We start from the raw sequence: 23931 nt of genomic DNA on the forward strand, positions 1-23931 counted from the left end.
GTACCTCCTTTCCCTAGAAAAGCCCAGTCATTAGGCCATTGACTCTTAGGAACACATTCCGTGGGAAAATGGGTCATTGGGACTTACAAACCAGGTCCCCCTTCCTTTATGAGCTCCCTGTCCTTAGATTTTCTGTCCTGAGGTAATAAAATGTCTGGAACCTAGGAGACAGGAACATGAGCACTGCTTTAGCTCACGTGTAGTCGACAGCTTCCCAAAGTGTGGTTGTGTTCTAAAACTTACTGGTAAGACAGATATTTAGAACTTGGAACTCATTTATCATAGGGTATAAATGAGGATAAGACTCTCCTACAACGTATGATGGATCAGAATGACAACAATTTTCTGAGGGGACAGCATGTGTGTGGGAAAACCTTTAGTGTTGGAACATGAGGAACCAGGTGTGTAGCTTTTCTGTTTCTGCTGCTGGAGCCAGAGGTTTCCCGCTGTTTCAGGAGATTCCTGTGGCTGAGGAGGAAAACAGGATATTGATACACAAGAGCAAAGCACTCCTTAATATTCTACATTAACAAAGCCTGCGGGAAGAGGCATCCCCAGCCGCCCTGTGGAGTGGCTGTTTGGACTTGGATGCTCACAAAGTATGGCTGTCTCTGCTCACACTTTCCCAGCTCTCATGGTTATCCCTCAGACGAGCTTGTCCTGACCTCTCAGGATGCTAAAACTGTGTTGCACTCCTCGGAAGCAAATGCTCTGCTGCCCGTTGCCTGCACCGTTGCCTCTGCGGTCTTCCCGTGCCGCTCCTTTCCATCTCACTGACCCCAGCTTGGTGTGTGATCACATCTTTCCTGCTGGAGTCTCCTTCTGAGTTTTGGGCTCTTTATTCCCTTCATGTTTCCTTATATTTCTCCTTAACCAATGATGATTGTTCTTTCTTCTTTAAAATCCCATAGCACTTGGTATGTTGAAAGCCTGCCCTTTCTGTTTTCTTTTCACAATTTATTTGCTGGACGAATGAATCTTCCCCTGATTAGATTATAGGCAAGTAATTCATCATGGTAGTCTCTACAATCCAGCAAAGCTTTGCTCTGTAGTTGCTCAATAAATAGGTAAAATGAAATGGGCTGGATGAATGGATATAGTATATATAATAATCATAGGTTTTCATATTTTATTCATTTGCTTTATTGTTATCCTCAGGGACTATTTAAAGGTAGGTGATTTTGAGGGATTCTAAGGTTTGTGTTGTTTCTTTTAGCTGTGTCTCTGCTCAATCCACAGTTAGGGTCTGAGCCCACAGTGCCATCACTCATGATAAGCCTGCTAAGGCATCTTCTTGCCCTCCCATCTACTCTCTCCCTTACAGCAGGTCCCTTCTCGGCCCCTCTGCTCTGTGGGGGACCTCAATTGTAGAGGTGAATCCAATTGAGCACAAACACCTAAGAGGCAAGGGTGTACCCCGGCATTAAATATGGGTGCATCACGGCTTTCCCGCATCTGAACCATTTGGTACAAACTTACAAGTTGAATAATGCAAAGAATATAAAACAACAAGAACAAAAAATTTCAGCATTCCGTGTTGGGGAGTTTTTTGGCGTTGCCAAGAGTTAGCATACGGTTGTTGGTGCCTCTTCCAGACAGCTTTTCTTTTACTCCGGAGCTGGGGAGACTTGAGAGGCATGGAGTTGAAAGACCCTGAAGTCTGTTTCCCCTGTTGGGTGTCTATAACTGACACGTCTTGAGGAGGCCCAGGTAAACCTGAGCTATGAAAAGTTTAGCTCTGTGGATAAGCTGAGCTGGTTTGCTCTCCAGCTTAGGACCAGCTTCCTCCCAGGGCCCTGCAGTTGGGGACTGGGTGAGGGTTTGGAGCTGGGCAAGGAGGTAATTGGGAATGGAGCATGGGAGTAGAGAAAAACTGGCTGATTATGGAGAACTGGAGAGGTTTTAGGCTTTCTGGTCCTTTAATGAACAAATTTCTAAATTCCTGTGGGTAGGATTTGGTCCGTTAAAACCTGGTAGTTTATTTACTGCTGCAGAATTCTAAAATTGTTTCTAAATTTTATTAGCATCTTCAGATGGACAAGGATAATTTCTAAGTGATCTTGGGAGAATGCGGCTGCAATATATTCGTACTCGGAGAGCAGGCTCAACTGGAGTCTGTGTCGAGCGTTGTTGCTTCAGCTGCCATTGTGCTGAGTGGCCGGACAATGGCCCTGAATCTGGGGGATTAGGGAAATAGTTGCTTTATAGGAAGATACTTGTGGGTGTATAAATTAGCCAAGTATTCATCTTCCATAATAAAAAGCCCTCAAATAGCATCTACATCTGAAAATCAGGAAGCAAAACCATGACATTTTGAAAACAGAGAAATACCAGAAGAAAGAGCCCCACAAGAATCGAAAATGAGTTTTTCTGGGGAGTGAGAAGCTGAGATGGGGAGGGCTGAAACAAGGGGTTACTGTTTGATTCATTAAACGGCATATATGCACTGCTTTGATTTTTTAAAAAGAAGAATGAGAGGGGGTTTTCGTGGAAGGGTTGCCAAGGGAGGAGTGAGGAGAGACACATGAGTTCCAGCCATCCTGATTTCCGCCATCTGAGGGTTCAGATAGATTCGAGGGACTCAGCAGAGGTGGTGGTCTGTGGCCCCGGGCGCTCCCGGGAGTGGCCGCCACTGTTTTCTCAGCCTCATGTTAGGAAATAGGACATCTACCTGGTAAATAATGGCATATTAGAAGTAGGGTAAGTGACGAGAGTTAGCTGGAAGTATTTGGCTTGTTGGGAGGCAAGGGTAGCAGTAGATGTACCAAGTGCTTAGAGTTACAGATCTTGGAATTGGAAAGGATTGTGAATTCATCTGCTCCAGCCTTCTTTCTAGCACTGAAGTAGGATTTGCCTCATTTTACAGACACAGTTGCAGAAGCAGCTCAGAGTCAGATGGGTGACTTGCCTAAGATCTCACAGCTAGTTCATGGTGGAGGAGCAGCCAACACTATCTCCCAAGCTTTCCAGTTAATCGCTGCTGTTTTTATCTTCCTGGGTTAATAATTGTATAGTTTTGTGTTTGTTTTTTTTTATGACAGAGTCTTACCCCCATTGCCCAGATTGGAATGCAGTAGGTTATGATTATGGCTCACTGCAGCTTCAACTTCCTGGGCTCAGGTGACTGTCCCACGTCAGCCTCCCAAGTAGCTGGGACTACAGGCACATGTCACCACACTCAACTAATTTTTTTGTAGTTTTAATAGAAACAGGGTTTTGTCATGTTGCCCAGGCTGGTCTTAAACTCCTGGGCTCAAGTGATCCACCCATCTCAGCCTCCCAAAGTGCTGGAATTACAGGCGTGAGCCACAACGTCTGGCAGCTTTTCTTCTTTTTTCACTTTTTTTGTTATTTTATTAGATTCAGGGTATATTTTAGATACATGTGCAGGTTTGTTACATGTAAGTATTGCATAATGGTGAGGTTTGCGCTTCTAGAGAACCTATTGCCCAAGTCCTCAAAATAACAATTAGAAGCATGACCATGGGAAACCTCTACCATATATAAGATTTTGATTTTTCTTTCCCCCTTCCAAGTTTCTACTGCCACCAAAGTATTTTGTTTCTGGATTTGGGCAGCCCATCTCAACCGGGATTCCTAATTAAGCCCTGGCACCATCAGACATCCATCGTATATAATTAATTGACTTCTGTGCACTTAGAATGGTACCAACTGCATACCATCCTTTGCAGAATTGAGAAGACTCATTCAACAGCATTTTGTGTGGCACTTAATGCTTTCCCAGAAGCCAGTCGAAAGGGGCTGGTATTTGGGTTATGTTTTTGTTGTGGTGGTGGTGGTGGTGGTGATGGTGTTTTGTTTTGGTTTTTTTGTTTTTGTTTTTTTGAGACAGTTTCGCTCTTGTCACCCAGGTTGGAGTGAAGTGGCACGATCTTGGTCACTGCAACCTCTACCTCCTAGGTTCAAGTGATTCTGCTGCCTCTGCCTTCTGAGTAGCTGGAATTACAGGCGCCCACCACCATGCCCAGCTAATTTTTTATTTTTAGTGGAGATGGGGTTTCACCATGTTGACCAGGCTGGTCCTAAACTCCTGACCTCAGGTGATCCACCTGCCTGGACCTCCCAAAGTGCTGGGATTACAGGCATGAGCCACTACACCTGGCCAGGTTATGTTTTGGTTTTTCATTATACCTTATTTCTTCAGGTAGGCAGTATTCCTCCTCATAGGAAAAAATGCCCTGTCCTTTGTAGCAGCATCACCTTCTAGCCATGTCTTGCCCTAGCTGGAAAGCTTGGCCCTTCCTCATGCCCTATGCTTGAACCCTTGACATGCTGTTTATTACAAGCTGCATTTTCTGACTGTCTGGCTATTCAGAGCAGTTGTGTCTAATGACATCCCAGCCCCCTCCCATCCACCTCAGGTGTTGTCTACAGCATGGATAGAGCACATAGTTAAAACCAAAGTACTGAGACAATGTTGGTTTTGCCCCAGATGGGCTTTTGGGTATTTGCAAGTTGAGTTTCTTTTCATTCTTAAGTGGAAAAATGAATTTGTTGAATTTTGTACTTATCAAGGTTTCATTTACAGAAGCAAAAGGGCAAGAATACAACATCTTCCTTTTCTTGAAGATTTTTTTTCTACCTACTCGATCCCCAACAAACATTAAAGCTGAGGGCAGATCTACCAGTTTTGTAATGAATGGGGTTCATCGACTGGCTTTCTAAGGAGTGTTTTCTTAAAGGTGAGGTGGCGTGTGATCCCTGTGTTTGGAGTCTGAAGAGAGGCCTGCATTCTAAACTGGATTCTGCTTTTAGTTAGCTGTGCTTTGGACTCAAAGCCTTCTTGGGATGGACATATTTCCTTTGAGTCTCCATTCACTGGCCCAAGGGGAGGAGAAGGAAAGGGACAGTGATGTGGAACCATTACTGTCCCTGGCACTTCGCACTGCACTCCTGCATACGTGACTGCATTTGGTCCTCACAGCTACCCTGTGAGTACAGATCGACACTTCCATTTTTGCAGATAAAGCTACCACAGCTCAGCAAGATGAAGTGACTTGTCCTCAGTTCCACACTGCTCTCCCAGAACGCGAGCCCGTAAACTGCTTGCTGCCTTTCAGAGAAGCTTAAGAAAAGGAAATAGCTATCTAACTAAGTTTCAGTACGTTTTACATTGTCAGTATACCAGATTCCTTTTATTGCAGAAAAGCTGCCTAAATGATGTGCATTTAAACTGGTACATTGGCTTAAGACCTCAGTCATCTCTTTGCTGGAGGTCTGAGGTTCCCCTGTCCCTGCTTGAAAGCCTCAGTCTCGTTTTAGAAGATCAGTTGATCAAAAATATTTTCTGGTGTCCTTACCTTTAGAAGTAAGGGATTGGGGCAAAGGAGGGAAGGGGTGACAAGTAAAAGAGAAAATAGTTTGAAAATATAAATTACTTCTACAGAGTTTAGTGAACCTGATCTATGGTGGTTGATTAAGAAAAGCAAAAATGTTTCGGGAGGGCAGCCCTCCGACCCCAGGGAGCAGTGCATCCCGTAACAACTACTGATTGAGACCCATCACTGCATGGGGTGTCAGAAGAAGGTCTCAGAAGATGGGTGGGGACTCCTTTATCTTCTAAATGACAATAACTCTCAAGCTCACATTACACTGTAAGAGGAGGATCTTTTTATCAACATGTAATACCTATAGTGGCTACATTAATTAAATGTCTAAGGATCTAAATAAAAGCTTTGGAATGCTCTCAGTTTCAGGAAGCCCAAAGGCATTTTGCAAGCCCTACCACTTGTGTCTTGCTTCATTTACATATATATCATCTCATCTTTTTAAGCTGTGGACAGTGAGACACTTTTATTTCCATTTTACTAATTCATACAGAGTATATATTCAGGGTTACCTGAAACCCAGCCTTCCTGCTCCCAGCCCCTCAGTCCCTCCAGTGAAGCTAAACTGTGGGTTTTTTAGAGTCCTTTTCTTTCATATCAACGTATCATCTAACTTTAAAATTTAGACGCCGAGCATGGTGGCTCACAACTGTAATCCCAGCACTTTGGGAGGCCGAGCGAGGTAGGAGGATCGCTTGAGGCCAGGAGTTTGAGACCAGCCTGGGCAACATACAGAGACCCTGTCCTGTCTCCACATAAAATTTTTTCAAAAAAATTAGCCAGGCCTGGTGATGTACTCCTGTGGTCCCAGCTACTTAGGAGACTGAGGTGGGAGGATCTCTTGAGCCTGAGAGGTCAAGGCTGCAGTGAGCTGTGATTGTACCTCTATACTCCAGCCTGGGCAATAGAGCAAGACCCTAACTAAAAAAAAAAAATTTTAAGAAACAAAACTTCTAAAAAATTGTTTTTGTTGACCTGGCGTGGTGGCTCACACCCATAATCCCAACACTTTGGGAGGCCGAGGCAGGAAGATCACTTGAGCCTAGGAGTTTGAGACCAGCCAGGGCTATAGTGAGACCCCATTTCTTTTTGTTCGTTGGCTGGTTGGTTGGTTTTTGTTGTTGTTAATTTCACAATGAAAGAATCCTCTAGGTCCTAGAGAGAGGATGATGTCCTAGAGTCTAGAACAGGGTCAGAGTCATCTCTCCCCCAAAGCCCCGACAGCAGCTGCCTCAAACCGCCTGCTAGCTGGGATTGTGAAAGAATACAAGTCTGGCCTACTTCCTGATCTGCTGCCTCTTTGAAAGAGGACACCTGGAACCAATGCAGGCCCTCAGGACAGATGAGCTGGAGCTACCTGTTCCCAAAGACCTGTTGACAAAATGGCAGATGACTTCCTGTTTGCCAAAGGAGAAAGGACTGATTGCAGGTTTCTCAGCCCTAGTAGACCTGCGGGGAAAATCTTGTAGCTTATGCAGTCTGAGCCAGTAGTCTTCTGAGACACTCAGGCTGAAGTTAAGAAAGGAATGAATATATATATATATATAGGGGGCGGGGGGAGTTGTAAATACTTATATATAAAATGAGAACCCCTTGCAAAAGGAAGAATATTGCTTTGGTTACATCAGCTATTGAGATGTATTTTGGCGGTAGATTGCAGCAAAAATAATGCAAACGTAGTGCGTAACTACTAGTTAGCTACCTTTAAAAATTCAGAATAGCAGTAGCATCTGCAGATAAGGCAGAAACTCTACTTAATCAATCTAAATGAATCCTGTAACTTTTTTTTTTTTTTTGAGACAGTCTTGCTCTGTCGCCCAGGCTGGAGTGCATGATTTCAGTTCAGTGTAACCTCTGCCTCCCGGGTTCAAGTGATTTACCTGTCTCAGCCTTCTGAGTAGCTGGGATTACAGGCGCCCGCCACCACACCCAGCTAATTTTTGTATTTTTACAAAGATATTTTGTATTTTGTATACAAAATACTTTGTATTTTACAAAGATGCGGTTTCACCATGTTGACCAGGCTGATCTTGAACTCCTGATCTCAGGTGATCCACCCCTCCCTTGGCCTCCCAAAGTGCTGGGATTACAGGCATGAGCCACTGCACCCGTCCTAATCCCGTGGTTCTTGAATCAACTAAGCAACAGGCTTAGTCAAATTCCTCTAACCTGTAATGTTCTTAGGAGCAGGTGAGAAGCATTGCACATGAAATTGTTAGGGCTCAAACAGACCTTGGAAATCATCTAGTGCAACCCCCTCATTTTACACATGAGAAAACTGAGGCCCCCAAAAGTTAAACAGTTTGTCCAAGGTTCCTGGCCTGGCCTGAAGTTGAGGTTTTCGAATCTCTCTGTATAGTGCTGTTTTTGCTTAGCAGTGCTACGTGATTCCTGGATGATGTGTTCTAGCTCCTTAAGCCATTTCTTAACATTGTTTTCTATGGCCCTATTCAAAACATGTAGGCCCATTGATCTCCCAGACGGGCTGGTCAGAGAAGGCTTGGCTCTTTGCACATTGTGATTTCTGCAGTCAGCCCTTGTGTTCCTGGGAACATGAGGATGATGAAGTGGCTGTACTTGTTTCCTTGCCTCTCTAGAGGAGGGGTTTGTCCCTTTTATCTCCATCCCTAAGACGCAGGAAGAAATTACACATTGCCAGCCCTCTAATAGTCTCACCCATGTACTGGATGGGAGCATCCTACTTGAGAAGGCTGTGAACCAGGTGCCCCTTGATAATAATCCCAAGTGTCCTTGAGAAAACAGCCCAGGCACACCTTTTCTTTCCCATAGCACTTTTTGCCAACTGCTGCCTCCTTGTCCTCTGCCCCTACCTGCTCTTGGAAAGCAAAGGTTTAGCAGGAAAACCCAGGGGACTTGAGGGGATGCGCATAGTACTGAAAAGACCTGCGAAATGTGAACGTTGAAATCTGTCCAGCTCATCCTGAAGACACAGAAAGTGTCCCCAAAAAGCCCTTGGTCAGCAGCCAGGATTCCATCCCAGAATGGACAATTTAAGCAACCTGTCTCCTCAGCTGGTCTGGCCTGGTGGTTCCTTCCCTCCCTCCTTGAGCTTCCCTTGGTCCGAGAGGTGGCCTTCTACTTGAAGAAGGCTCATTCTTGGACCCAGGGCGTGTGAGCCACTGCACTTGCTTCTTTATGAATTTCCCAGTAAACTCAAGGTCCCTCCATAAGAAAGGGAAAGGTAGCCAAGCTTCCAAGAACAAGAGATCATATTGTACAAAAAAGGCTCATACAGCAGGAAGGACCTGGCTCAGGTTTAACCTGAGGTGTTTCCCTGTTAGTCTGCTTTCTCCATTCAGACCAATTCCCACCCAAACCAGGCAGCATTGACCTTGGGGAAACTGCCAGTTTATTAGCCCAGGCACCTTCAGCCCAGTGTCTTTTGCACTCAGATTTTGATTTATTGTCAAGCCATCATAACATTAAGGTCAATTATTATTTTTTTTAAATTCTGTCTCATGTTTTGAAGCTCCATGGAGTTGCTCTCATTTGTTGTCAAACTCTGTAACAGAGTTACGGGAAATATCTGAATTCTCAAAATAAGTACAGCCTGTGTCTGTAGAATCCGGCCACTGGAAGCCTGTTCTTTTTTGAAGATGTTGATCAGATGTTCACTGATAAACTTGAGCCCCCTTTTCTTCCTCTGGTCTACCAATCTAGAACGCTGTGACCCATCTCAGGCACACCCCTGTGAGGAACCACCTGACCCTGACCAGTGCTCTGAGGCCCATGCCCATTGGTGTATGAGGACTGCCCACCTGGCCTTGCCTCTGCCCGTACCACGTGGCATCTCCCCAACAACGTGGTCACTTTCTGTGTCTGAGCCCACATCCCACAAAGCACCCAGCCCAAACCCAAAAACCCTTCTGGGAAGGGATGGGATTTTTTTTTTTTTTTTTTTTTTTTTTTTATTTTTTTGAGTCTGAGTCTTGCTCTGTCACCCAGGCTGGAATGCAATGGCACGGTCTCAGCTCACTGCATCCTCTTCCTCCCAGGTTCACGCCATTCTCCTGCCTCAGCCTCCTGAGTAGCTGGGACTACAGGCACCTACCACCATGCCTGGCTAATTTTTTTGAATTTTTAGTAGAGACGGAGTCTCACCGTGTTAGCCAGGATGGTCTCGATCTCTTGACCTCGTGGTCTGCCCGCCTCGGCCTCCCAAAATGCTGGGATTACAGGCATGAGTCACCGCACCCAGCCAGGGATGGATTTTTTTTTTTTTTTTTTTTTTTTACTACCGTAGAGGATTTGGACAGGCCAGCCCTGTCCCTATTTCTTGTTTTTTTAAATGTTGGCAGTGCCCACTTTCATTTCTGTACCCTCTGACACCTGCTTTCACACCCTTCCCTTCTCTTTTCTTACTCTCTCCTGTCTGGGTTCTCCCTCATCAAAGGCTTGTCTCAGCTCACTGCCCTGTTAGAGGGCTTTAGAAACCAGGTCACACAGAGTTTGTTATTTGCTACTCAAAGTATGTGGGTTTTTATAGTAACCATAGAAAAATTTGACAGTGGGCCAGGTGCAGTGGCTCATGCCTGTAATCCCAGCACTTTGGGAGGCCAAGGTGGGCGGATCACCTGAGGTCAGGAGTTGGAGACCAGCCTGGCCAACATGGCGAAACCTTGTCTCTACTAAAAATATAAAAAATTAGCCAGGTGTGGTGGCACGTGTCTGTGGTCCCAGCTACGCAGGAGGCTGAGGCACAAGAATCACTTGAACCCGGGAGGCGGAGTTTGCAGCAAGCCAAAATTGCACCACTGCACTCCAGCCTGGGCGACAGAGCGAGACTCTGTCTCAAAAAATAAATCACATCACATCACATCACATATTAGTAAGACAAATTTAATGAAAGACCAGTAGAATATATCTGAGGCATGCAAAGAAAGGTTATGTTGGAAAAGCTGTTTAATTTACATATTGATAAAATAAAGACAAAAGATTGTGTAATCATCTCAGTGGACAGAAAAATCATCTAATAACATCTAATATCTGGTGAAAATCCTTAGCAATCTAGAATAGAAGGAAACTTTTGGAACTTTATAATCACTCCAATTACCTAGAAATATTATATCTAATAGAAATTCATTAGAAGTGGTTCTATCAAAGTCAGGTTCAAGACAAGCAGGGCACTGTCACCTCTGTTTTTCTATGTCATGTTGTGGAAGCTCTGGCAAAAGATGCAATGAGATAAGAAGATGGTATAAATATTGAAAAGGAGGCCAGGCACAGTGGCTCATGCCTATAATCCTAGCACTTTGGGAGGCCAAGGCAGGTAGATCATGAGGTCAGGAGTTCGAGACCATCCTGGCTAACAAGGTGAAATCCCATCTCTACTAAAAATACAATATATTAGCCAGGTGTGGTGGTGAGTGCCCGTAGTCCTCGGGAGGCTGAGGCAGGAAAATAGCGTGAACCTGGGAGGCAGAGCTTGCAGTGAACCGAGATGGCGCCACTGCACTCCAGCCTGGGTGACAGAGCGAGAGTGTCTCAAAATAAAAATATATGTATATAGGAAAAGAAACCAAACTATCTTTTGTGAGCAAAATGATTTACTTAGAAAAATCTAGTTTCATAAGGGAGCTAAGCAAAACAACCAGATACAGAATCAACATACAGAATCAGTAACTTTCATATACCAGCAGTCACAGTTTAAAACAGAAATTTTTAGGCTAGGCGTGGTGGCTTATCACTTTAGGAGGCCAAGGCAGGCAGGTTGCCTGAGCTCCGGAGTTCAAGACCAGCCTGGGCAACCGGGTGAAACCCCATCTCTACTAAAAAAATCAAAAACTTAGCCAAGCGTGATGGCACGCGCCTGTAATCCCAGCCACTCAGGAGGCTGAGGCATGAGAATTGCTTGAACCCAGGAGGCGGAGGTTGCAGTGAGTCGAGATTGTGCCGCTGCACTCCAGCCTGGGCGACAGATCAAGATTCTGTCTCAAAAACATATATAATAGAAATTTTAAATCCCATTTTATTTTTGCCATAACCCCAAGGAAGATTTTGGCCCCATTTTACAAATGTAAAAAGTGGAGTTAGACATTAACTTGACCAAAATCATCTTATAATTAGCAGAGAATGATTCAAATGTAGTCTGCCTGAGCTGAGACCCTGTTGTTTTCAGCATTGTAATACTCCCCTGCATTTCTTTTGTTTAGTGCCTCATATTAGGTTGCACGCTTCTTAATTGGACATCTTTTTTTTTTTTAGACAGGGTCTTGATTTGTTGCCCAGGCTGGTCTCGAACTCTTGGCTTTGAGCAATCCTCCTGCCTCAGCCTCCCAAAGCGCTGGGATTACAGGCATGAGTGACTGCACCCAGCTGGACATCTTTTTAGTAACAGGCATTGACATTGAGTCAGAGTCAAACGCAGAGGCAAGAGAGTTTTTAGAGGATACATTTGAAGGTGGCAAGGGCTGTGCTCCCTGCATCATAGTGCACAAGACCTCCCAGTGTCAGCTGGGCCCAGATGGCAATGCCAGCCTGGAGACATAATGTCTCCTGTCCACAGCAGGAGACATTAAACACCCACTCTGACCTGTTCTCTCAGGATGCTGCAGTCATGCCTCCTAGGAGCCTGAAGTCCCCGAACACAGAGTAGTCACAGAGGACCTCTGCTTTTGTTCTTCAAAGCCCTAACAGTTCATAGACCCCCCACTGGAGAGCAAGGCGAGTGTAGATACAGTTGGGAGCATGCGATTGCCAAGTCTTTGATTGAAGGTGACAGCTCTCAGGTTGGTAGGTTGGTAGGTGTCAGTAGCTTGTGCACAGAAATAACAGAGAGATGTTTAAGAATCTTGCTTGTGTATTAGGTATGTGCATACCTCGGGTGGGCTGCTTTTCTGCAGCCCAAGGAAACCAGGGCAGAGTTACAGGAGAGCCAGTTCAGAGGTGCATGAGGGTAAAAGAAGATTTGTTTTCCCTTTGCCTTTCTTGGAGATGCCCTGGTAGTACATTCCTTTTGTTTGTAGGTCACACTAGCTGCTTTGTAAGGTTCGTCTGTTAGCATCGATCTGAAATAAGCCTTGGCTTCCAGTGGAGCATTCCCGGAGTTCAGATGGCCCTGAACAACTGGGCCTGTAAGGCTGCAGGCTGAGCTAGGACACACCCTCAGCTCTGCCCTCAGGAGGTAGTAGACTGTGGACGTGCCTCCCAAGTTCTTCTGGCCTTCTTGCTTCACTGTAGAAATTCCTCATCGGATAAGGCCTTTCTCAGTCTCACATCCTCTGACAAATGTCTAGGGAGCTTTACACGGATTGTGCAGGGAGAGAGGCTGCACAGGGAGGGAGGGTTGGGGAAGTGGGATGGGAGTATCAGAAGGTAGCGTTTCTGATCAACTCATGAGTCCTAGGAAAAGCTGGATGTGCCTCATTTCTCAGAAGGACTTTCTACACATTATTAACCCAAACATGGGTCACAGAAAATAGGCTGGGTTAGGGTGAACAGATGACTAACACAGTGGTGACCGTGATGTGTTAACTGGGTTTCTGAGAACTAAGTACTGAGAGCGTATTACAATGTTCGATACAAGGGTAACGTCTAACCTAATAGATGACTGTAACGTGACTGTTGGATAAGAATTTAACTCTTGAGACTTGAATCACACTGAAGGGCCCTGATTACTCATTTCAGAGGTATTTATTGACATCTGTAGTAACCTTTGTACTGTGAGACATCATCTCCTCATCTCCTGGGTTTGTATACAGCAGGGTGTGCCTTGTGACTTGGAGAAGTTGTGTTTTGTGTTAATCTCAACAAAATACCTCTCAGCGTAGGAGTTGGAAGTGGACTTACCTGGGTGTGAGAGGCAGCAGTGTGTGGGGCCTATTAGAAATCTCCCTGGGCTTTGTGGTCAGGGAGGCTGCATTTCAGTCCTAGCTCTGCCAGTGATTCTGTGCTGCCATGGCCTGGATTCCCCATCTCTCAGAGTCCCTTAGTGCCAGTGTGTGACGTGGAGATGATATTTTACCTGTGACCTGCTGGCTGTGCTGAGGAACTGTGTCCACATGTAGCTCAGGGCCTGGCACACCATTAGCACTCACACATACAACACCAAGAAGAGCTGTTTGCGAGGAAGAGGAGGGACGCTGGGGAGGAGTAAGGGCTAGAGAGAAGCCAGGAGTGTGGTGCCTGTGGGACTGCTGCCACAGGAAGGAATCTAAAGTGAAGGGAAAGTGCACCCAAGTGACAAACCCAGTATATTCTGGCTTAAGTTACAAGAGAATTGGTTTTCATCACTGGGACATCCTAGAGTGGATCAGGATTCAGGCTTGGCTGGATCCAGCAGCTCAAAGGGTCTAAGGGTGGCTTCTCTTGTTCTCATCCTCAGACAAGTCCTTTCCCCACACCAGTGCCAGGATTCAAGGCTTATAGGACCCTTAGATCTTGATTACAGAAATGGAGACAGCTGCTTTTCTGACCTCTCTGTCAAAAATCTCTCTATATTGCTTCAGAGAGCACTGTGTGTTCATATTGAAATTAGTCACCATGGCTTGGGGGATCAGAAACAGGCATCAGCCATGCATGGCATAGACCAAACCCAAGTAGAGAAAAATCCAGGAGGGTTGGGTCCCCAGAGAGATGCTGCACGTGTGGACCAAGGTTTAAAAACTAACAGTGCTTGTGTTGCATAATGGAAATATAGGTGTGTTTTTCCTAAATTCTTGTGCTATTTTTCTGAGTATGTATTACTTTATAAATGGGAGGAGGATAAAAAGAACTTTTATAAGTCTATTTGTTTTGATCTTGTCCCTAAAATGATTTATGATAGCTAACAAAAGCATGTAAAATAATAGACAAGTCCAGGTATGGTAGCTCATGGCAGTAATCCCAGCACATTGGGAGGCCAAAGCAGGAGGATCACTTGAACCCAGGAGTTCAAGACCAGCCTGGGCAACTTGGCAAGACCCCCATCTCTACAAAAAATACAAAAATTAGCCAGGGGTGGTGGTGTACACCTATTGTCCCGGCTACTCAGGAGGCTGAAGCAGGAGGATCACTTGAGCTGTGTTCGTGCCACGGCACTCCAGCTTGGGTGACAAAGCAAGATCCTGTCTCAAATACATAAATTAATAAATTTAAATATATATATATATGCAAATGAGACGAGAGGAATATACAAGTAAAAAACAATAACCAAGGGAAAGTTCCTGTAGCTTTGCCAGAAAGAGAGCATCTAGATATCAGGAAAACCTTTTCTTTTCATCTGTTTAGTTGGGGAATTGTGGAGGGTAGAGGGATATGTCACTCTAAGCACGCAGAAGGAAGGGTAGCAATTCTAGGGGCCCTGGTTTTAAAGATGGTTGCCAGCTGCATCTAACAAGGCCCCTGGATAGCCCCTGGGCCCAGAGGGTTGTGGAGTATGACCACCACCTGGGGTCACCTGGCCTGCTCGGTTGTGTCTCAGGTGAGAGTATTAGTCTATTTTCTGGCTGCTGATAAAGACATACTGGAGAGTAGGCAATTTACAAAAGAAGTTTAATTGGACTTACAGTTCCACATGGCTGGGGAAGCCTCACAATCATGGCAGAAGGCAAGGAGGAGCAAGTCACATCTTACGCGGATGGCGGCAGGCAGAAAAAGAGCTTGTGCAGGGGAACGTCTCTTTTTAAAACCATCAGATCTGAGACTTATTCATTGTCAGGAGGACAGCACGGGAAAGACTTGCCCAATGATTCAGTTACCTCCCGGCAGGTCCCTCCCACAAATTCATGATGAGTTTTGGGTGGGGACACAGCCAAACCATATCAGGTGGTATACTGGGGGCCTGTGGGATCTGCTTGTACAGTGCGCACTGATAGTTAATCATCTTCCGAAGACATGGTTACGGAGACTCCAGTCTTAAGTTGACATCTCTAGTGGGCAAAACAGCTCTGTACTCACCCTTCACAGAGGTGGCCTTTGTTCTTCTATGCAGTCATCCATCTCACTTCCAGTTTAAAGTGACGTCCAAGTCTTGCTCCCAACCCCAAAGATACAAAATTTATTCCTGGAAATCCAGTACTCAAGATACCCCAGAGGTATCCTTACCTCTGAGACTCTCCCAGGTGGAGATTTCCCCCCAGTATAAACATGTGGGTTTCATTTTTGCCTCTGTGCATCTTCCCAGCTTGCCATAATACCTCTCAGCCAGGGCCACAAATGGGATAACCATTCTTTTGTTTATGTTTCGTTTTTTGTTGTTGTTGTTGCTATTGTTGTTTTGTTTTGTTTTCTTTTGTTTGAGATGGAATCTTGCTCTGTCACCCAAGCTGGAGTACAGTGACTCAATCTCAACTCACTGCAGCCTCTGCTTTCTGGGTTCAAACAATTCTCCTGCCTTAGCCTCCCAAGTAGCTGGGATTATAGGCGCCTGCCACCATGCCTGGCTAATTTTTGTATTTTTAGTAGAGACAGGGTTTTGCCATATTGGCCAGGCTGATCTTGAACTCCTTACCTCAGGTGATCTGCCTGCCTCGGCCTCCCAAAGTGCTGGCATTACAGGCCTGAGCCACCACACCTGGCCAGGGTAACCACTCTTGATCAAACTAGAACACACCTTTGGGGCGCCTGGTATATCCAGCCTTTCCCCTGCATCTGGTCACTATTCCCACATTTAAGAAAAAGCCACCTTTCCAGGGTCTGGTGGCTGGGCTTCTCTGCCTGTTGAGCCAGCCACATTGTGTTTAGACAATCTAGCCATTCAGGGGTCCTCCTGTTGTAGCCAAGACAAGCTCAATATTTTGGGAAGACCAGCAAGATGTCACAACGGGGGAATACGTAATATTTGAATAGTGCATGTTAGGTTTGGTACATGGGGTTTTTGTTGTTGTTTTTAAATTGACTCTTGGTTACCTCCCTCTACACAGACAGCTACAGACAGTTCTTCTAATTCCTCTCAGAAGAGAGAGCAACCTACTCGGACAATCTCCTCTCCCACATCCTGTGAGCACCGGAGGATTTATACCCTGGGCCACCTCCACGACTCATACCCCACGGACCACTATCACCTCGATCAGGTGAGCAGAGAGCCCTGTTCCTCTGAGGGCATCAGGGTGGTGCCTCTGATTTTGGAATGGCCTCTTTCCCCTCCTATTCAGCCAAATTCCATGACCACAGGCCTCTCCTGCTCTCCTGCTTTTACCCCCACTTCATACTGAGAGTGGCATTGGTGGTGGCACCTCAGCCTCATCCAGTGTTTTCTGTGTGCCAGACACCTTGCCAAACCCTTTATATGCTTTATGTGGTTTAATCCTCAGAAACTGCCCCACAAGGCAAGTCATTAGCCGCCCCAGGTTATAGATGAGGAAGCTGAGGCTTAGAGAGTTGGAGTATCTGATGGAATGAGATTCAAATCCAAGCCTGTTCTCACCCAGGGGGCTACACTGCCTCCTGCATTCCTCTGTCCAAAGGGCCTCCCGGCTTGTGTGGAAGCCCAGAGCCACAATCAGGACTAAGGAATGCTGCAGACTTGGCTCGACCCCCAGCCTTACAGGCTACAGGCCCAGTCTTGCTCAGGCAGATGTAGCTGGAGCTCAGAATTCAGTAGTTCAACAAATATTTACCAAGTGGCTGCTTTGCAGAGCAAGTTCCCAAATCATGGGGCATGGACTGGTGCCTGTGTGGGGTGCTGTGGCCACTAGGCTGCTTTTAAATGAGAAAAAACTGCAGTTAGTTGTTTTGTTTTGTTTTTAACATGAAACTAGATTTGACTCTTTTTTAAAAAATTATTTTAGATTGTGCTTCCTAGTATTTTGGGATTAAAATGTCCTATTTAAAAATCACGTTATTGGCCGGGCACAGTGGCTCACGCCTGTAATCCCAGCCCTTTGGGAGTCTGAGGCAGGTGGATCACGAGGTCAGGAGATCGAGATCATCCTGGCTAATGCGGTGAAACACCATGTCTACTAAAAATACAAAAAATTAGCTGGGCATGGCGACAGGTGCCTGTAGTCCCAGCTACTCAGGAGGCTGAGGGAGGAGAATGAACCCAGGAGGCAAAGCTGGCAGTGAGCCGAGATTGCGCCCCTGCATTCCAGCCTGGGCAACAGAGCGAGACTCCATCTCAAATAAATAAATAAATAAATAAAAATCACATTATGGTATCAGTAGATGGAAATTAACTTTTTTACTTTCCTTACTGTCCAAAATAAAGAATTAATAAAGCCTGTGTCAGTTTCCGAGATTTGTTTTGAAATCCTTCTGAATCGTGAGTTTCAAAAATCTAGGCAACTCTGATACCAAGAATTTGACAGGAATTAAGGCAAACTGTGTGGGACATGGCCCTGCTGCCCTCTGGCAGGAAGTGATGGGTAAATCTAATAAGCACATGATCAGGTCTATAACAATATGATAATGACTGTGATGGCGACAGGTATCACGTTCATCCTGTGAGCGAGGCTGTGAGCTGACACCCTGTGTAGATTATTTCTCTTCATTCTCAAAACAATCCTATGCAGTTTGACAGAAAGGGAACCTGAGTCTTAGGTACCAGCTAGAAAATGTCAGCACTTGACTGCAGTGGGCCACTCCAGAGCCACGTTCCTCAGCCCCTGAAAAGCCTTCCTGCCCAAAGTGCATCAAAAGCAAGAAGTCTCAGTTCTCTGCCTCCACTGAGAGGCCCTGGGTGAGCCAGGGTTATGTGCATGTACTTAATAAATATTTATTCATTGTCTGCTGCTGTGGACAAGGCAGGGTTGCAGCCTGTAGCAGAACTAACTGCAGAGAAAAGCCTCTTCCACCCTGAGGGAGAATGCAGTTTAGATTTGCAGGTTTCTAGAGGGTGTGACTCTTGGTCTGGCCTCTCACTATTTGTGACATCCTGGCAGGAGTGGAACTTCAGACAGTTTCCGGAGCCTTCACTCTATCCTTCTCCTGTCTGCATCTTATCTTCCCAACCAGATGACAGAGTGAGCCTTGTGTTTCCTAGTGTCCCCTGTCTCTTGAAGGAGAGACCCACAGGGAGAAATGCATCTCCTGTTGTGATCCTTTGTGGACATACTGTGCACATATGGATAATGAAGTTTCGTAAAACAGGACTTAACCTTATAACATGTATGGCACTCCAGTGTCCTTATTCTATTTCAATTTTCAAAAAGCCAGCCTTACAAAAGAGAACATACTGTACAAAAATAGGCAAAAGTACTGCAAGCCTTTAGAAGTCAGCGTAGCCCTCACACTGGGGCTAGGAGGGCCCTGAGGGAGGCGGAAGATACTCTGGGGCACAGGTCCTATTCTGCCTCTTGATCTGAGTGTGCCATGCTCCTGAGAACGCATCACACTGTGCCCCTGCCATATGCACACTCCCCTGCCTGTATGGCAGTGCGTCACCAGAAAGGGAAAATACTGTCTCAACCCACGAAATTGATTTCCTGGCCCAGTAATGGATTGAGACTCTTTGAAATACATCTTTGACTGGGCGACAGGATATTCAGTAGTTTCAGGAGGGGTCTGTTTCTTCACGGAGCACCGTGGGGAGTTCTTGAGAAAGGTGCATTTTGGACGACTAGGGAGGGAGAAGGTGGGGTTTTTTTGTTTTTTGTATGTTGGTTTTTTGGCCACTGCTGTAAAATAATGTCTCCTCTCTCACGGGACAGCCGATGCCAAGGCCCTACCGCCAGGTGAGCTTCCCGGACGACGACGAGGAGATCGTGCGCATCAACCCCCGGGAGAAGATCTGGATGACGGGGTACGAGGATTACCGGCACGCGCCCGTCAGGGGCAAGTACCCGGACCCCTCAGAGGATGCGGACTCCTCCTACGTGCGCTTCGCCAAGGGCGAGGTCCCCAAGCACGACTACAACTACCCCTACGTGGACTCCTCAGACTTTGGCCTCGGTGAGGACCCCAAAGGCCGCGGGGGCAGCGTGATCAAGACGCAGCCGTCCCGGGGCAAGTCGCGGCGGCGGAAGGAGGACGGAGAGCGCTCGCGGTGCGTGTACTGCAGGGACATGTTCAACCACGAGGAGAACCGCAGGGGTCACTGCCAGGACGCGCCCGACTCCGTGAGAACTTGCATCCGCCGGGTGAGCTGCATGTGGTGCGCGGACAGCATGCTCTATCACTGTATGTCGGACCCCGAGGGAGACTATACAGACCCTTGCTCGTGCGATACTAGCGACGAGAAGTTTTGCCTCCGGTGGATGGCTCTTATTGCCTTGTCTTTCCTGGCCCCCTGTATGTGCTGTTACCTGCCCCTTCGGGCCTGCTACCACTGCGGAGTGATGTGTAGGTGCTGTGGCGGGAAGCACAAAGCGGCCGCGTGACTCAGTTTCCCTCCCTTCTCCCTCCTCCATCCGCAGCCACAGGGGAACTCGTCTCTTACATACCCTCAACTTCTCCCCCGCTCCCTTCCACTCCAAGGAGCGAGGAGGGCAAGAGACCTCCCAGCTCCCTGGTACCTTGAGGCACCATTCCAGCCAGGGACGCTGCCGGGTAGACTCTCCATTCCCCCCGCCGCCCACACTGCAGCAGCCACACCCATACACACACGCTCGCACAGTGTTCTGAGGAAGGAACCTTCGCCACAGACTCCTGTACTATTAACAATCTGTAACCAAGCTAACTGTCTCATCCATGTGTTGATTTCCTGTTTCCTCCTCCCCCGCCTCTTCCAGTTCAAAGGAGTCTGCAGTTGGAACTGCTGATTTTCGGTGGGTTTTGTAATTGATTTTTCCAAGAGCGTCGAAGACTTTCTTTCTCTTGGTTCACCTTGCCTGTCGCTAGCAAGCATCTGGTTCTGCGGAAATGGGATGTGAGAATGATGAAACCCAACAGAAGTATCTCAGCCTACAGTCAGTTATTATGTATAGGAGGTGAGCTAGTTAACAAACTTGTACCACAAAACAATATCGCTTTAACTTTTCTAAAGCCAAATTTCCCATGTAAGCTGCAGTTTCTATCTTTAGCCCATCATCATTTTCTGCCCCCCCAAAATCTGTTGAAATGATTCACTGATGCAAAACACTCACCCGTAATAGACTGAGAATTGAGCCTTAACTTCAGATTAACTTGTGAGAATCAGGAAAATTCCTTAAACTGCATTGCATCCTCTTGGACCAGGGCTAGAATGGGGATTTCAGGTTTCTATGAGCCTCCCCGTTACCCCTAAAGTAGACCATTTTTTAAATTGTGTTGCCACCACTTCTAAAAATTTAGCAATATTAGAATAGGATACTAGTGAAGTAAGAAATTTTGCTTGTTGTTTTGCAAACCAAATAGTTTCCTCAAACACAAACCAGTGTTCCCACGAACAAGTTCCAATTGAGAAACACGAAGGTTATGGTGAATAAAACCATAGGGAGCTTCCCCCCAACCCCTGGCTATTTTATATTAATGGGGAGAGGGGATTTTTAAATGTCATGAAGAGTGGTGGGTTGCATTTTCTTCATGGGTTTATGTTTTTGTTTTCCTTTTGGACTCGATTTCACATCACCAAATTCCTCATTTATACTTGGGGAAAAAACAAGGCCATATGTAAAAACCCTTCCAATGCCTAAGTGTCTTTCTCCTGCAACTCCAAACCCAGACTCGCCACTTTAGGTGCACAGGTGGTTAGGTCAGCCAACTGGTTCTGCCTGTCGCCTTGCCACGGAGGAGGCTTCTGAGGAGGCTTCTAATAGCTGGAAAAGAGTATTTTTCTAATATGTCACAAGGATTAGCCAAATCTTCTTATTGAAGAAAGAAGAAAAGTGAAGAGTGGTTACCTATACCTAGCATAGTACAATCAGAACCTCGTGGAGACCACCGGGGACGGGCTTGTGGACGCCGGCTGTTCTTCCTGCCACTATCTTTCTGTGGTAACGGCCATCCGAAGACGTGGCCTGCTCCCCACTTCCTTTCCCCACTCCTTTATTGCACACAGGACACCAGTCTTCAAGGAAAGGGACTTTTTTCCAGTCTGTCAATCATACTGGGCAAGTGCTAGCTGTGCTCACCTTCCTGGGGCTGTTTCCAGCTCGTCCGCAAGCTCATCACGTTTCTTTAGTAGATTACCGGTGTAAATACCCAGTGTGCTTATGAGTCTGTTAGTGACGTCTTCATTCGTTGGAGTAACTGGTTTAGGCTTTCCAGTTTGGAAAAGGAGCAGAGAGCTGTCCATCTGGATTGATGGAAGAAAAGAGAACCTCATCCATGCCTGGAGAACATCTAGAAAACCTTCAGCCAGCCTCCAGTGCTGTTGAGAGACCACCTGCCCCCGACCCAGAGGCACCTCCTTGGGGTCTTTCTCTAGGGTCTCTTCTCTACAAAGCACAACACTAATGTTCATTTCCTTAGACCTCAGTTCGAGTGCCCCTATTTATTTCAATAAGAACGCACATATCCCGGCAGTTTTTTGTTTGTCACCTCTATTTAGTTGTAACCTGTTTCTCTCCTTTCACCCCTTGTCCTTTTCCACCCTTTTAAGAGTTATGCTAGCAAATCTTACTCCACGTATACTTTTTGGTTTGCGAAGGCATCGGTTAAGGGCACAAAGACAGCCATGGGGACATTTATGTAAATACGTCTCTCTAATTGCCACACTGCAGCTGGACAGTGTGTAGTATTTTCCCAGTCAGCTTTGCCATACTGACATCAATCATTTGAGAGAAATTATTCAGATTTTATTTTTGTATCTGTGGTAACAAAACATTAACCAAAAGATTTTCTGTCCAGAAGCCTCCCCGACCCCCCAAGCTATTTGCTCACATTAACAAATTAAAGTGCCTGAAGCATAATTCATTCTTTACCTGTATACTAAAAACCCTGTTGTATTGATTTTTTTATAATAAGCCTTTTTACCTCTGTGTAAAAAATATATATACAAGTGTATGATGTACATTTTAGTTCTTAACTTTTTTTTATGGTTTCTAATATGTATGACCAATGTAGCCATTGCTTTAAAATGTACCGTGTAAATATAAACACATCCTATCAGATCGCTGGCTTTGGGGTATTTGTCTGGCTGGAGACGGGGTGATGCTAGAGCGTTGGCAGATCTTGGAGTTCCCACATACAGGATGGGACAGGGCTTCCTGTGCCGAAGGACATGTGGACACCAGTCTGTTTTTTCAAGGCCCTTTCCTCCTATGGTTATGTCATATTCCCAAGGGGAGACTGCAGCTCCTTGGGCTCGGATGCCTCAGTGAAAGGAAGGCTGCAGGCCACCGCCCAGGAACACCCCCTCTTCCTAGGCCTGGCTTCCCCAGTGAGCGCTCCTCCGAGGGAACAGCTGTACTTCCTCTAAGTTGTTTTCCACTGATCCCTGCTGAACCTCAGTGTGTGTGTGTGTGTGTGTGTGTGTGTGTGTGTGTGTGTGTGTGTGTGTGTAGTTTGGAGGACAATTTCTTGCAGAAAACAGTTAACACTGTAAGATGCTTGGTCCCCTCCGAGCAGCTCTCTTTGGCCCACTTTCCTTTTCCAAATGGACTCTTTGGATGCTCCAGAGCTACAGTGACAATCCCCAGGAGTGTGTGTGTGTGTGTGTGTGTGTGTGTGTGTGTGTGTGTGTGTGTGTGTGTGTGTGTGTGTGTGTGTGTGTAGTTTGGAGGACAATTTCTTGCAGAAAACAGTTAACACTGTAAGATGCTTGGTCCCCTCCGAGCAGCTCTCTTTGGCCCACTTTCCTTTTCCAAATGGACTCTTTGGATGCTCCAGAGCTACAGTGACAATCCCCAGGAGGAAATAAAGTATGAGGTCTTTTGAGGGTCACAGAAAAACGTTTCTCTAGAGAAAGGAGTAGGGCCCTTAAAAGGAGATATATAGGAGGGGCCCTATGTATCATTTCAGTTTTAACTCTTCCTAGAGGTGGTGATTTCCCCAAGCCACTGGCAAAGGTAAGAAGCATGGAGAGACGCTGGAAGTTAGGAAGGGAGAGGAGGACGTGGAGGAGTGGGGAAAGAGTCCTGCAAGCTCACTTGCCTTCATGCTCCCTGCAAGACAGGGCTCTCCTGTCATCCCTGTGTCACAGTTAAGCAACTGAAGCTTAGGGTGAGTAACAGGTAACCTGTGGTCCCAGGAGGCAAGGGCTGAACCAGGCTGAGCTGGGCTAGCCAACTCCTGAACCAGGCCTCACTCTGATGCCTCTGTTCCCTCCCTCCCTGCTGGTGGCCTTGACAAGTGGGCGACAGTCAAGAGCTTTATCCGGCCGGGCGCGGTGGCTCAAGCCTGTAATCCCAGCACTTTGGGAGGCCGAGATGGGCGGATCACGAGGTCAGGAGATCGAGACCATCCTGGCTCATATGGTGAAACCCCGTCTCTACTAAAAATACAAAAAACTAGCCGGGCGAGGTGGTGGGCGCCTGTAGTCCCAGCTACTCGGGAGGCTGAGGCAGGAGAATGGCGTAAACCCGGGAGGCGGAGCTTGCAGTGAGCTGAGATCCGGCCACTGCACTCCAGCCTGGGCGACAAAGCGAGACTCCGTCTCAAAAAAAAAAAAGAGCTTTATCCTGTCCGTCTGGTTTTCTGGGGTGCCCTCAGGCTGTCTCAAGTATAGCTTGTCTTTGGTGTCCTATGTGCTAGGCCAGGAACTAGGCATACCACCAACGTCATGTTTAACTTTCTGCGGAATACGGGATTCTTTTCCACCTTACAAGTGAGGAAGCACATGTAG

General features: G+C 46.4%; 1 protein-coding gene across 4 annotated transcripts in view; it reads left to right on the forward strand.

Moving 5' to 3' along the window:
* The window catches only part of SPRED2 (sprouty related EVH1 domain containing 2), a 126542-nt gene extending 104284 nt beyond the window's left edge, over window positions 1-22258 (forward strand). For all 4 annotated transcript variants that reach the window (XM_050754823.1, XM_050754824.1, XM_050754825.1 and 1 more), the window contains 2 exons: window positions 16211-16360; window positions 18938-22258. In XM_050754823.1, the coding sequence (XP_050610780.1) occupies window positions 16211-16360; window positions 18938-19606 (819 nt within the window). In that variant the 3' untranslated portion in view covers window positions 19607-22258. The remainder of the gene's footprint in view (window positions 1-16210; window positions 16361-18937) is intronic.
* Window positions 22259-23931: the final 1673 nt, after the last annotated feature.

This window comes from Macaca thibetana, chromosome 13 (genome assembly GCF_024542745.1).
Source record: "Macaca thibetana thibetana isolate TM-01 chromosome 13, ASM2454274v1, whole genome shotgun sequence".
NCBI lineage: Eukaryota > Metazoa > Chordata > Mammalia > Primates > Cercopithecidae > Macaca > Macaca thibetana.